Below are 15,292 nucleotides of genomic sequence, written 5' to 3' on the forward strand. Positions count from 1 at the left end.
TAGCACAGTCAGCTGCTGTTGTCTTTGTGGGAACCCCTAACCAAGGTATCCTGGTTGAAAGCAGTGGTACACATGATTCATTAATATGCTTGCTGAATCTTTTATAACTTTAAACTACTAGCTAGAGGCGCACAAATGTGTAGGTAGATTACCCACTGTAAATTACCCACTTTGCTCATAAATCCTGTTCTCGGTTTCAAGTAAACAGACACTTTATAGAAAAACAACGGCTTTATAATTATTTAAATTAAACAAAAATATTACACTGAAATAATACCAAATATTTGAACTTAACACTGATCAGAAGATAACATGGTCTCTTTTATGGTAGTATAAACTGCTTACATCCCAGACCTTGAAACATTCTTGACAATATACCTGTCCAAGAGGTGTCATTTTTCAGCACATTAAATCATACAGCAAGAATATTTAGTATTTTTTTTTTGTGTATACAAATTACAGTATGTATAGTGTTAAGCTTCTTACAGAACCTCTACTGCTATCGCACCTAAAACAATAAGAAGGTAGATAATGTTCTTGCCTATTCTTGCATTTTAATGTGAAACTTCCTGGAGTTATGGGAATCTTGTTACACTTGTATAGAATTCTTCTAAACACTTTCTGCAATGTTCTGAACAGAGACAATGTCAACCTATTTTTGTACTTCACAAAGTTTTACACTTGACAGCTGGTATTGTCTTCTCACAGACAGTAAAGGGGGGAAATCTTTTTTTTTTTCTTCCTTTTTTTTCTTTAGTCGTTTAGATATGGAAATATCAGAATGTGAAAAAGTTCATGTGTGTCTACTTTTCCAAACCAGCAGACACCAAAATGTCAAAAGTGATGCTTGCAAAATTGATGAGTGCTAATATTCTTCCCACCATTACAAGGTAAAAAAAGCTTTATATATCAGATCCACTTGCACTTCCTTTCCTTATATACTTACATACCTTTTGTTTACTAGGGTAAGGCAGTGGATCCAAAGTCATATATCCTAACCTTTAATATTTATACTTCAAAATCCCCACATCATAACAATATAACATTCAGTGGGTATAAGGGCAAATGGTGCACAAAAAAACCATGTGACTATCTATAACAATGGAAACAGTAGGTATATTAATGCGAGTAGACTGTGTACAAATATTGCTCCCCTCCCACTCATAGTGTCTATATAACAGATTAGATAAAAAGGGCTGACTAAAATGTGGTAATATAAAAAAAGCAAAGCAACAAATGAAAAAATGCCTCTTGGAAGCTCATAAATTGTACTATAAAAAGTTTCTGACAATAAATCTGCACGATTTTCAAATATTAAACAATTGGATGAGCAGATGGCCCAAACAGAGAGCCATGGACATAGCTACTCCTCATTTTTAAATGCTGTTTACTTTTCCAAAAATTGGAAATCCAAAAAAAGGCAATATATTAAGAGTCTTTGTCACTGTCCGCACCACTGTACATATCTGCTAGTTTTTTAAAACGTGGCCCCCAGTCACTTAGGTAGTCGTAGTCCTGGTCTCCATCTGTAGTGACAGATTCCAAAGAGCTGAGAGATTCTGCCACAGAACCGTTTCCTTCATATGCGTAAGTTGCTAAGGAGTCATAGGGAGGTGCTGTTGGATCAAGATCGTTTTCCTTCAACCTTTGGTTAATGAAATCTCTGACATCAGTGTTATCTCTGGCCGCTGGAGTTCGACGTGGGAAAAACAATGTTTCTGGAACAATATCCCTTCGTAGTTTGTTGTCCTCTATGGCTTCTGGATTCCTTAAGGTACCAATATCAAAAGCCTGAGTGTCTTCCTCTCCACCGCCTTCATCATTGTAACTCACAATATTGTCTCTAATATCTTCCTTAGATACTATCAATGGCTCTTTCTTTCTCTGTCGTCTTAGAGCAGCAAATAGAACCACTGTCACTGAAAGAAAATTAAAAGACATTTATTTTTAAAATGGTGCATATGTATATGTATAAGATATAGCTTATATTGTGTCTAAACCAACCAAATGATCAAGTGGCATTAAAGAGACAAATTTCTAGAGACTGTGTCTGGTTAACCTCATTAAACCTTACCAAATGGCAACTGGTCTTCCTCTACCACTACAGTATCTTTGGAGGCTCCACCAGGTAGGCACTAGGCCATGGAGTCTTCACTAGTGCATTTCTGTTATGCTCAAACATGGAGTTGCACCTATAGACTGAGCACAACTGATTAAGGTTCTGTTCCCATGAGGTACTAACAACAGCTATTGTCCGGCACTCAAAACAATGTTAGTTGTTTTGAGTGTAAAAAAATAGCCATTGTTTAGCATGTTCCTAGGGCTGACATTGCAAAAAGAAAAGTACTGTGTGTGAACAAGTTAAAATAATGTTCACGCAACACCAGCCACAAAAAATTTACATGAACGCTATTTGTACGGCTGCTGGCGACCAATGGCCATTGTTCTCTGCAGTGTGTGTACACTGTACAATCGCCAACACTTTGCATTAACCTTAACGGAAAAGATCGCAGATAGAAAAGAATGGCCGTTCTTTTAACCTCTTAAGGACGCATACCCGTACGTCATGCGCCCGTAAGAGGTGATCAGAGCGCCGGACGCAGCACTTCCCTGGTGTCTAGTGGGTGAGATCGCTCCTCTGGGACGTTGTCCCGGAGGAGCGATCTCCGTACCTGCTGCCGGCCGGGGACCTCTCCAAGATGGCTCCGTCCCCGGCTCGGCACTCGTTTGTTTTCGGCTGCAGCAGCCGAAAGCAAATGAGTGCCGATCTCATTGATCTTTGCTGTATAAGTATACAGCAAAGATCTCAGTGAGAGTTTAAAGTGTATATACTAGAAGTATTGTTATAAGTAAAAAGCCCCCTCCCCTAATAAAAGTCTGAATCACCCCCCTTTTCCTAGGTTTTAAATAAAAGTAAATAAATAAATAAACATGTTTGCTATCGCCGCGTGCGTAATCGTCCGAACTATTAATTTATCACATTCCTGATCTCACACGGTAAATGACGTAAGCGCAAAAAAATCCCAAAGTGCAAAGTTGCGCATTTTTGGTTGCATTTAATCAAGAAAAAATTTAATTAAAACGATCAAAAATTCGTACAGTATATGCACAATCAAGGTACCGATAGAAAGTAAACATCATGGCGCAAAAAATGACACCTGACACAGCCCCATAGACCAAAGGATAAAAGCGCTTTAAGCCTGGGAATGGAGCGATTTTAAGGAACATATATTTGTTAACAATGGTTTGAATTTTTTACCGGCCATCAGATACAAGAAAAGTTATACATGTTATATATCATTTTAATCATAACGACTTGAGGAACATGCATAATAAGTCAGTTTTACCCCAGGGCGAATGGCGTAAAAACACAGTCCCCCCAAATAAAATAAATGCGTTTTTTTTTGTTCAATTTCACCACACTTTGAATTTTTTTCTGGTTTTGCAGTGTACTTTATGCAAAGATTCAGTCTGTCATTGCAAAGTACAATTAGTGACACAAAAAATAAGGGCTCATGTGGGTTTCTAGGTGGAAAAATGCAAGTGCTATGGCCTTTTAAACACAAGGAGGAAAAACTAAAAACGCAAAAATGAAAATTGGCCCCGTCCTTAAAGGGTTAAATAAAAGGAATGGCCATTGTTTACTGAAACATAGGAACATAGCCTAAAAGTGCATGGAAATTACCTTTCAAAAATATTTGGATTGGAAAAATGAATTATCAGCAAGATTAAGATACAACACAAAGCAAAATTATATAATATAACTTTCTCAGTCAAGTTCACTGGGCCATTAAATAATGCTTAATGCTTAAAAAATGCTTAAAGGGGTATTCTCCCCAAGAGCAAAAAAAAGTTATGCTCCTAGCTGGTCTAACTCACCAAGCCCCCCTGAGTATTTTGAGCCGTCTCCTGTCTTTCTACCTGCTACCGTTCCTGAGTTACAGGTATTTCTAAAACATGGTCTATTATCAAGATAGGAAACTACATTTCCCATCATGCAATGCTTATGCCTGATGATGATGATGAGATGGTGATGATGGTGCAGCAGAGTTGAGATGGTAATGGCGTAGCAGAGCTGAGATGGTGTAGCAGAGCTGAGATGGTGTAGCAGAGCTGAGATGGTGGCGATGGTGTAGCAGAGCTGAGATGGTGAGATGGTGTAGCAGAGCTGAGATGGTGGCGATGGTGTAGCAGAGGTGAGATGGTGTAGCAGAGCTGAGATGGTGGTGATGGTGTAGTAGAGCTGAGATGGCGAGATGGTGCCGGTGCCGCGATTGAGCCCACTGGGGGGAGGGGTGGTGGTGACCTTACCGAGAGGCGCAAGTGAGCAGCGTGTGACCGACGGGTGCCGCAATTAATCCAAGCAGGGGAGGTGCCGCTGATAATCGAAGATGCTGTTAGTGCGGACGAGCAGCGTGAGTGGCAGTGAGCCCCGGGTGACGGATGGGTGGCGCAATTCATCCCAGCGGGGGGGAAGCAGGGGTGCCGCTGGTGAGCGAGCCGCGGGTGACAGTGGAGAAGGAGTCACCCGCGGCACAGCGACTGATCCGGGGACGGGTTCAAGCAAGCGGCGGGTGTGGTGGGCCGCGGGTGACAGGAGGTGTGTCGGAAGAGTCTGGGGGTGCGGGGACTAAAGGTGCCGTAGATGAGCCCCGCGCGCGGGGGGGGGGTTGCCGTCAGTAAACTGAGACGGTGCCGTGGGTTACACGGGTGCCGCGAGTGAGGGGTCAGTGTCAGGGGGTGAGTTCTGGGGCTGGGGGGGGCATACGGTACCGGTGACTGGGGTGGCTGCTGTTATAGAGGGAGACAGTGACAGCTGCACTGATCACTGCCTCTCTAACAGCAGCCACCACCGTCAGTGTCCGGTGGATCCGGGGGGATGTCAGCCGCCGCGGGTGACTAAAGGTGCTGTGGATGAGCCCAGCGGGGGTGGGGGGGGGTGTCGTCAGTGAGCTGAGACGGTGTTGATGGAGTGACCGGGGGCGGGGGGAATGCTGCGGGTGACAGGGGTGCCGCGAGTGAGGGGTCACCGTCAGGGGGTGGGGGGCACACGGTACAGGTGACAGGGATGGCTGCTGTTAGAGAGGGAGACAGTGACAGCTGCACTGATCACTGTCTCCCTCTCTAACAGCAGCCACCGCTGGCAGTCTCCTCCTTCACTTCAGATTGGCTGGGTTAGAAGCCTAACCCGGCCCATTGAAGAGTAGGAGGGTACGTGATGCCGTCTCGGAGGGTGCGGGCCAGGAGCAGGGAGCGTGTCAGGTTGGACTGAGAGCTGATGATTCTATGCATTGGTGGGGGTGAGTGCATCTAGATAACAGGAAAACTGTGCAGAATCCATAATAAATTGATATTGGAAAGATGGAAAGCTACGGGTGGGCAACATATTAATGCAAAACATTTTTTTAGGGAATACCCCTTTAAGAGATAGGTCGGGTGACCTAGAGGTTATGTTGTTGATTAGGCAACATAAGGCAGTGATTTATGGACCTGGTCACAGCTGCAACCACTGTAACTGCTATAGCTACATCCCTGACTATGACATCATAGGTAATGTCTGCTAGTGCTAGGTTTTCTCCTAAATGCTGCTTATTACATGTTAACAAGTACAGAACATCTCTCTGCTATGTTGGGGTACTAACACAATGTTGCAGTACTTAAGCCCCAATTACTGCAATCTCTGTAGACCCCTTGTCTTACAGAATACAACTAGATGAGGAGGCAAAATGCTTTATTTCTTGTGTACTCCACTTAGCACGTTACCATTACATCACTAACAACTTATATGAATACATACTTCTACATTTCCTTCCAATTAATATATAATTCTTTATTCTTCTTTTTCCGTATCAAAGATTTCAAATAGAGATGCAAAGAAAAGGAAAGTGGCCAAGATTTTACCAACAGAGCTGCATTTCAGCTGCTTTTATCTGAACGGAAAAAGAATGACTAATGGTCTGAGTGCCGCAGCATAATTGTCCTATCATACTTAAATAGGCACATTGATTGAAGGAACTGTACGAGAGACTTAAAATAGACTATAGTATAATTACATAGTTGTACTTAAATGATCCCTTACTGTAAATCCAAAGAAATTAGTGTGAACAATGTAAAGAAAAGAAGCAGAGGTGTATCCTGTGTGGTTCATTTCTACAGACAAATATATTTATCTGTGATCAAAGTTCCAGAGTCATTTGGAGATATTCCCAGCAAGGTTAATTTCTGGTTCTCTTCCCAAGGTTTGTTATATTACATAACACAAGGGAAATACAATATGTTATATATAATTTCACAATCAAATACACTATCTCATTTAAGTGCAATCTTTCTGAACAGATTTCTCATAATGGCTCAAGTAACTGTCAACTTTTTTGTAATGAAATCAGAGCCCCAATCTGAGCCTACGTAGGAGTTTTTTCTTGATTAGTTTTTTTTTTGTAAGCTGTTACCAAAAGGATAAAATTTAATGGGTAGTCCGGCCAGGACCCCTTTTTGAGCAATGCCCAGGGAAGGGGTGGATGAAAAAAATAATATCCACTTACCTCTCCAGCTCAAGTGTTGCCGCCCCCATTTGGCCACTCTGGTCTCCGATGTCTGGCCGTTAACTGGTCTTGAGACAGGATTTGAAATGTGAGACAACAGGCCCACTCAGCCATTCAGTGGCAGAGGCAAGACACTGTTACAGCTGCTGAATGGCTAAGCGGGTCTGCCACATCACGTCCCAAGACCAGGAAGCGGACATACACCAGGGACCAGAAAGGAAGAAGAGTACTGGAGCCGTGAAGGTTAGTGGATGTTACTGTTTTCATTTACCCCCTCCACAAGCATTGCCAAAAAAGGGCTGCTGATTAGAGTATCCCTTTAAAAGTAAAACTAATCTTTAGTTGGGGTAAATTAAGTCTACAAAGAATACTATATGAAAAAGTGTCAAAATAAGTGGCTCAGGGGCTTCAAAAATATGGTCCCAGATTATAAATTACACACTGGTTTAAAACTGCCCACAGCAGCCAATCACAGCTCCTCTTTCAGAGCTGAGCTGTGATTGGCTGCTATAGGCAGTTTACATCAGTGTATATTTTACACCCTTTGATAAATCTCCCCTTATGGTGTTCAGTACAAAAGTCATATTTTGCCAGTGACACAGACAGAATATTTCTCTAGATGTATTATCCATTTATGTAACACTCTTCCACTGGGTCCAATAAGGGGTGTAGCCTTAGTTAAAACAGGTGTGACCTAAGACACAACACTGTGACAAAATCTGGCTTAAAAATCTGTGTACTTAAAAATGAATAACTGGTTAAACCTCAAGTAAAGAGTTATTAGATGTGACATTTTGCTTCACATTGATCCATCTGGCGCATTTGAAGACTGTCAACTCTAAGTTTGCAAATAAAACATTATAATAATTCGAACCATTGCCATTTAGAAAATTGCTGCCAGTTGTGGCAGTTTTCCATTTAGTTTTTTTTAGCCAAAGCCAAAAGTGGACTCAAAAAGTATGGGAAATATAAAGGAAGGATTCACTCTTCTTTTTCCTGCTGGATCTATTTGTAACTCAGGTTTTAAATACTGCAGGAAAAACTGCAGTGGCAGTTTCCAAAAAGTGCTTTGTGTTTCTTTTGGACATTTTTTGTGGCATGCAAAAATGCACTGTTTATTTACAAGCAATTTCTAAAGTTTTTTTTTCCAATAAAGAAAATTTTGATTTGTATTTTAGGTGTTTTTTCTCCTATACCGGAGTCTATAGAAAGATGTCTGAAAAGAATGCCACACACTACATGTAAAAGTGTAAATGTAAAAATGCTATTTGAAAAGTGTTTTGCGATTCCATCCTAAGCTTGGCCACTGATGTAAAGACCTTCCCAATAATTTTTTAGCTTTCTGGCTTAAAAAAAAACCCTATATTTGTTGGAGAAGGCAACATAAAATCTATGGTTAAATTGTTCCAGTATCTTTAAGTCAACAACTATAGGAAAGGTAACTACGTGTAATTATTTCCCATTATCCTGATGATTTTCTACACTTTAATACAGGGGTCCCCAAACTAAGGCCCGCGGGCCGCATGCGGCCCCCTGAGGCCATTTATCCGGCCCCCGCCTCACTTCAAGAAGAGACAACTTTCATTTGTGGTCAGTGAGAGGACTGCTCTTACTGATCCCCAATAAAAGAGCTCCCCCTTCCGGATCACGCCAGCTGCAGCCAAACTCCGCCGCCGCCTATCCCTGACCCTGCCCCGCATCCATGCCGCCATCATCCCCGGGCCCTTGTTCAGCAAAGCAAAGCAAAGCGTTACGTTGCTCATGCACGTCCCGCAGCATGACGTCACTTGTCTCGGAATGCCGCAGTGGGACGTGCGTGAGCTTGGCTTGCCTCACTGTCATTCTGACAGAGCTGCCTCCTCCAAGCAGGTGGTGGGGGGGGGGGGGGCTGCTAGAGCGTGGGAAGGGGGAGTGAGGGGGGAGTTGAAAGGGGGTGAGGGGGGCTTATTGAGGGTGTGAAGGGGGAGTGAGGGGCTGGTTGAGGGGGTGAAGGATAAGTGAGGGGGCTGGTTGAGGGGATGAAGGGGGAGTGAGGGGTTGAGTGGGGGCTGGGTGAGAAGTGAAAGGAAAGAGGGATGCTTTTACTTTGGGGGTGGTGATTGTGGCATTTTGCATTAGGATTTGATTATAGGTTTTTTTTGTTTTTTTTTATAGTCCGGCCGGCCCTCCGACGGTCTTGGGGACAGTGAACTGGCCCCCTGTGTAAAAAGTTTGGGGACCCCTGCTTTAATAGATTGACCTATTGTTTAGACCACGTTCCTTTATGTTACACATACAGTATGTTTTAAGGATCTTTGGTGGCATTTTCTTATTTTCCACTTTTGTACTATCTATAATAGAAAGTAATCCTGAAACCTGGATATGTTCTATACAGATCACTTTCCATCGGTGTCCTCTGTAAAGGGGTTATCAAGGCTTAGATAAACATGGTCACTTTCTTCGAGAAACAGCACCACTCTTGTCTACAGTTTGAGTGTGGTTTTACAACAATAGCAAAACCATACCCCAAAAATTGTGTTTTTTTGAAGAAGACAACCATGTTTTCCTAATCCTGGATAAATCCTTTAACATAACAAAGAGGATTACAGTGAAAAGTGATACCAGTAAATAGACAAGACAATAGGTAAAGCTCAGTAGGTCAACCTCCACCAGGAATTACCATTGCATAGCTTACAGAGCATGCCTAGTTAACATTCCTACTTTAGTAAATAGGGTCTGGACAGTCTTTTGTGTCTATGTACTCTACCGTTCAAAAGTTTGGGGTCACATTGAAATGTCCTTATTTTTAAAGGAAAAGCACTGTACTTTTCAATGAAGATAACTTTAAACTAGTCCTAACTTTAAATACACTCTATACATTGCTAATGTGGTAAATGACTATTCTAGCTGCAAATGTCTGGTTTTTGGTGCAATATCTACATAGGTGTATAGAGGCCCATTTCCAGCAACTATCACTCCAGTGTTCTAATGGTACCATGTGTTTGCTCATTGGCTCAGAAGGCTAACTGATGATTAGAAAACCCTTGTGCAATCATGTTCACACATCTGAAAACAGTCTAGCTCGTTACAGAAGCTACAAAACTGACCTTCCTTTGAGCAGATTGTGTTTCTGGAGCATCACATTTGTGGGATCAATTAAACGCTCAAAATGGCCAGAAAAAGAGAACTTTCATCTGAAACTCGACAGTCTATTCTTGTTCTTAGAAATGAAGGCTATTCCATGCGAGAAATTGCTAAGAAATTGAAGATTTCCTACAACGGTGTGTACTACTCCCTTCAAAGGACAGCACAAACAGGCTCTAAGTGGGAGGCCGCGTTGCACAACTAAGCAAGAAGATAAGCACATTAGAGTCTCTAGTTTAAGAAACAGACGCCTCACAGGTCCCCAACTGGCATCTTCATTAAATAGTACCCGCAAAACACCAGTGTCAACATCTACAGTGAAGAGGTGGCTGCGGGATTTTGGGCTTCAGGGCAGAGTGGCATAGAAAAAGCCATATCTGAGACTGGCCAATAAAAGAAAAAGATTAAGATGGGCAAAAGAACACAGACATTGGACAGATGAAGACTGGAAAAAAGTGTTGTGGACGGATGAATCCAAGTTTGAGGTGTTTGGATCACAAGAAAGAACGTTTGTGAGACGCAGAACAAATGAAAAGATGCTGGAAGAATGCCTGACGCCATCTGTTAAGCATGGTGGAGGTAATGTGATGGTCTGCAGTTGCTTTGGTGCTGGTAAGGTGGGAGATTTGTACAGGGTAAAAGGGATTCTGAATAAGGAAGGCTATCACTCAATTTTGCAACGCCATGCCATACCCAGTGGACAGCGCTTGATTGGAGCCAATTTCATCCTACAACAGGACAATGACCCTAAACACACCTCCAAATTGTGCAAGAACTATTTACAGCAGAAGCAGGCAGCTGGTATTCTATCGGTAATGGAGTGATCAGCGCAGTCACCATATCTGAACCCCATTGAGCTGTTGTGGGCGCAGCTTGACTGTATGGTACGCCAGAAGTGCCCATCCAACCAATCCAACTTGTGGGAGCTGCTTCTAGAAGCGCGGGGTGCAATTTCTCCAGCTTCCCTTAACAGATTAACAGCTAGAACGCCAAAGGTGTGCAATGCTGGAATTGCTGCAAAAGGAAGATTCTTTGACGAAAGCAAAGTTTGATGTAAAAACAATGTTATTTCAAATACAAATCATTATTTCTAACCTTGTCAATGTCTTGACTCTATTTTCTATTCATTTCACAACGTATGGTGGTGAAGAAGTGTGACTTTTCATGGAAAACACAAAATTGTTTGGGTGACCCCAAACTTTTGAACGGTAGTGTACATTAGGCTTGATTTAAAGTACATCTCTAAAAGCTGTTGAAATAGCTCAGGCAAGATGTCTGCCCCCATAATAATCTATGACAAATAAAAAAACACAGTATATGGTATTAGTATCTGACTCTAATGAGTAATCTAGGTGATTAACTTTAAGACTATGCATACTAAAATATTTGTCCAGATTCACCTATTATATTACTTACATGGCCATGAATAAGTATCACTGCTTCTCCGCACTATATACGCATTAATGCTGGGAACATGGAGAGCAAAATTGACACATACATATAATTGTAATGGCCAGAACACACAGTCAGTGGGATATGTTGATAATAACAAATATGGTAATGCCATGCCTAAGGCTTTATATGCTATAAAATAACTAATCAAATTGAAGACCTCCATGTTCACGATGCTCCTGTGGCTTCCCCATGTCATTAAATATGTAGCAGTGTGTTAAAGGGCTGCTTAGGACTTGGATTGTTATAGGAATCAATCCTTCCATATGTAGGTCATTAATGGATGGGACACATGAAAAAAAACAAACCTTAATATAGCTATAAACATCTTATGTCCACTCTCGATAGGCATATGGAACAAAGTAGCTCAAATGACAACATGCACTAAGCCAATTCTATAGGTTATTATTGTAGTAATGATAAGGGGAAGATACAAGAATAAACCTTACAAGTATGGTAATGTGAACGATTTACATTGATGCTGTTCAGAATGAATATATCTATACATGAAAGTACATATTAAACTAATAACCCACTGGTAAATGTTGCAGTGCTGAATCAGATATAATGTTATCAATGAAAGAAGCGAGTAAAGAGAGACAATTACAGCAGATAATGTGATTTGGGACAGAGCACTGCAAATGTCCATCCTGGTAAGCATTCCCAGAGCGATCATTGATAGGCTGTGCTTGATGTTATCTCGACAGTCATTCACAAAATAATTGGAATTCAAGTAGCCTTTTCCCCCTCTATCGAGTGGCTAAACAATGCTAATTATTTAATCGAATCACTTTGAAAGTGCTGCATACTCTCATTTGCATCTCTCTCTGCTCATTTTATTGGAGCAGAATTAGTAAAGATCTCACATGGACCAGGCTTTATTGTTCTGCTGTTATGTGTAACTGGCTGGCAGTTTGTGCCAAGTCCCTATGTTTTTTTTTTATTGTCATGGAAGAATAGCTAATCTCTCTTGCTTATGACAAAGATGGCACTTAGTAATTCATGTGATATCTTCCTTTACATCCTCTGTTTTCTTGGCTGCACAGTATAAATTTTGTTTTATGCCATTCAGTTCTGCTTTTAATTCACCAGAGAAATGAGTTTTTGAAATTAAAATATTAGCAGCGCTGGCAGAGCGCCATTACCCTAGTATCTGTTTGCCCAACACTGTCCCTAATGCTTCTTTTTTTATGCAGCCATCACAGGCGCACGCTAACATAATTAACAGTTAGTACACCCAGAGAGGGACTGCTGCTTCAATTACAATAATAAGGGTCTGAGAACCCGAGGGATGTGTGCTGAGCCTACCAGCAAATGAAGAGACATGTCAGAATTCTAATATATGCTATTTGTATCATCTATTTTATAAACTTCACTACTGCATATGCCATGGCATCTTCTGAAACAGAGCAGAAAAAAAGATATGATAGAAATACTGCCTAATAAAATCAATATATGCATGCTGTAAAATCACCAGCTGAAGCATAGAGAAACATGTCACTATGAACAATTGTGCCCTTGCCTTTGTATTTCATATTAATGTGTCCCACTCCTGAGTTTATGTTCAAAATGCAAAAAAAAGGAAAAACTGTTACGAATAATGGAAGCATCTACCACAGCTGGCAAATAAACTACCAACATGCTAATTCCAAAACATAAAGGGCAAACAACAACATGAAGGAAAGTTTGGGTTTCAAACCCGCAATCATTTTATCAACATGCCTAGAGCCCTTGTGAAGATGATGAAACTATTTTATATTATGCTTAAAATTGCACGTAAACCTTAGAGCACAGAAAAACACATTACCTGTCGAATACAATGGTTAAAGCCAAAATAATCATGAAGCTGTTATAGCAATTAAGTCTTAAACCAAGGAAATGAATTGCTCTTCCTTCCTGCTAGTGCAAATAAATGGCTTCTTGGGAGATAATTTTATGGTGTCTCTGAATTTAGACTATTTAATTAATAGTACATTATTCCCCACTAACATAGTCATTTCTCAAAATATAAGAGATGTATTAATACAGAATAGGCATTTTTATTGTCCTTTTGTGAAGGCGGTAAACTCAAGGGAAAGGTCTCGCTTCTTCCTAATAATCATGTAATTATGTACAGCAGTCCTACTTTTGTTTTTTTCCGAGGCCGACACGAGGCTCATCTGTACATGATTTACACACTGCATGAGTTATTGCCAGCTATGATTATGAAGTGCTTCTCAATGGAATTCAGTGACAAGTCTTACTGCATAAAACTGGGAAGCTACATTATTTGTACACTATTTTCTCTGAAGGGAAAGTCAGACACAGATTTGCGGTAGAATCAGTGGCAGATTCTGAGGCACAGATTTCTGGCACGGATGTGCAGTTTATTTTGGTACATATCTATATGTGAAAAAGCTGTAATAAATGGGGCTATTCCACATGTGGTAATCTGCCAAATTTCCTACACAGACTATAGCTCAATATGTATCATGTATTTTCTTTCTGCAATGTGGATAAGAAACCAATAAGGAGCAGAAAAAAAAAAAAAAAAAAAAGTGCAACCAATGAAAATAAAAGAGAGACAGCATGTTAGCAGATTTTAAATGGTACTTCATACACAATCTACATGAAAAATCCATGACATGAACATACCCTAACTTCCTAATTCTAAATAGTCTGCTCTAATTTTGTCCAGTAGTAGAATAAACATAAGCAGAAGTCTTACTGAGTTGGGGCTCCATTGGGACTTTCTGTAGTACTACTGATTTTACCCTCTTCCAGACCCGTGATGTAGACTTAGAGAATGGATTGGGTAATCGAGTAAGAGGGTCTCAGGAGCTGGGTCCACGCGATACCTGTCGGGTGCTTGTTGCTGTCTGCACCCTTTGGTAATGACTGACATCGGGAGTCACTACAATGTCTGCCATTTACCTGTTTAGATGACGCAGTAGGAATTGACTGCAACATCTAAATAGTTTTCATCCTCATCATTGGTGGTCCGACTGGCAACCCTGCAATGTAATTCTGGGGTGCCAACCTGCTAGGCCTCAATGTCTGTCATGACTGCTCTGTTGGTATATTTTGCCTATTGCCGATCGAATGCATGCTTTTAACCCCTAGACGACCCTGAACATACAGTTAGGTCATGGATGTCTGTCACCAGACGTCCCTTGACGTAACTCTACGTAATGGGTGCTTCATAGCAGGTGGTGGCCGGCTGCAGTCAGCGGCCAGGCCCTCACCGTTAATGACAGGTTGCACCAATCGCGCTGCAGCCTGTCATTAACCCCTTAATTGATGATGGGACGCCCGCAGTGAAGCCCCTGTCACTTACTGATCGTGACCCCCGCTGATCGCTTTTACGGATCGCCAGAGGTCTCTTACCTTCCTCCGTGTGGTCTAATCAGCGCTTTGCTCATTGAGTCTGCCACACTGATCAATGCAATAGCATGTCATAGCAACTATCAGTGTATGCAATCTAAAGATTGCATGTAAAAGTCCCCCAAGAGGACTAAAAGTGTGTAAAAAACATAAAAGGAAAAATGATTTAAAAAAAAAAAAATACCCCAAAGCCCCTCCTCCAATAAAGATTAAAATAACCCCCCTATCCCATTATATAAATAAAACATTTAAAAAAATAAATAAACTGTAGCATGAGTAATTGTCAGATCTATTAAAATGTAACAATCGGCATCCCGTACAGTGAACGGCGTAAACGAAAAGAGGGAAAAAAGTGCCAGGATTACTGATTTTTTGTTACATTATACATAAAAAAAATTAATAAAAAGTGATCCAAATGTCTGAGCTATACAAATTTGTTATTAGTAAAAACTAGAGATCATGGCACAAAAAATGACACCCCATACAGCCCCGTAGGTGAAAAACTAAAACAGTTATAAGTGTCACAAAAGGTCCATTCTATTAAAAATTAATTGCAAAAAAAAAAAAGGATTTCATAAAAAAAATATATAACAGAGAATCTGTGTAAACTTGCAAATGGTTGTGTTTGGACTGACCTATAGGATAATGGTATCATGTCACTTTTACCATATAGGACATTATGTAGACACAGGAACCCTCCAAAAGTAACATATTGCATTTTTTTTCCAATGTCAATAATTTATATTTTCATAAATAATAATTTGGGGGTTCCATCATATATTTTGTGGCGATTACAAAGTACAACTACTCAT

At 40.9% G+C, this 15,292-nt stretch overlaps 1 protein-coding gene across 1 annotated transcript in view; it reads right to left on the minus strand.

Moving 5' to 3' along the window:
- Positions 1 to 232: 232 nt before the first annotated feature.
- Positions 233 to 15,292, minus strand: part of LOC138783435 (cadherin-6-like) — a 265,406-nt gene continuing 250,346 nt past the window's right edge. Inside the window, exon 12 of the mRNA XM_069958138.1 lies at positions 233 to 1,919. Within this exon, the coding sequence (XP_069814239.1) occupies positions 1,429 to 1,919 (491 nt within the window). The 3' untranslated portion in view covers positions 233 to 1,428. The remainder of the gene's footprint in view (positions 1,920 to 15,292) is intronic.

Source organism: Dendropsophus ebraccatus, chromosome 2 (assembly GCF_027789765.1).
Source record: "Dendropsophus ebraccatus isolate aDenEbr1 chromosome 2, aDenEbr1.pat, whole genome shotgun sequence".
NCBI classification, from domain to species: Eukaryota; Metazoa; Chordata; class Amphibia; order Anura; family Hylidae; genus Dendropsophus; species Dendropsophus ebraccatus.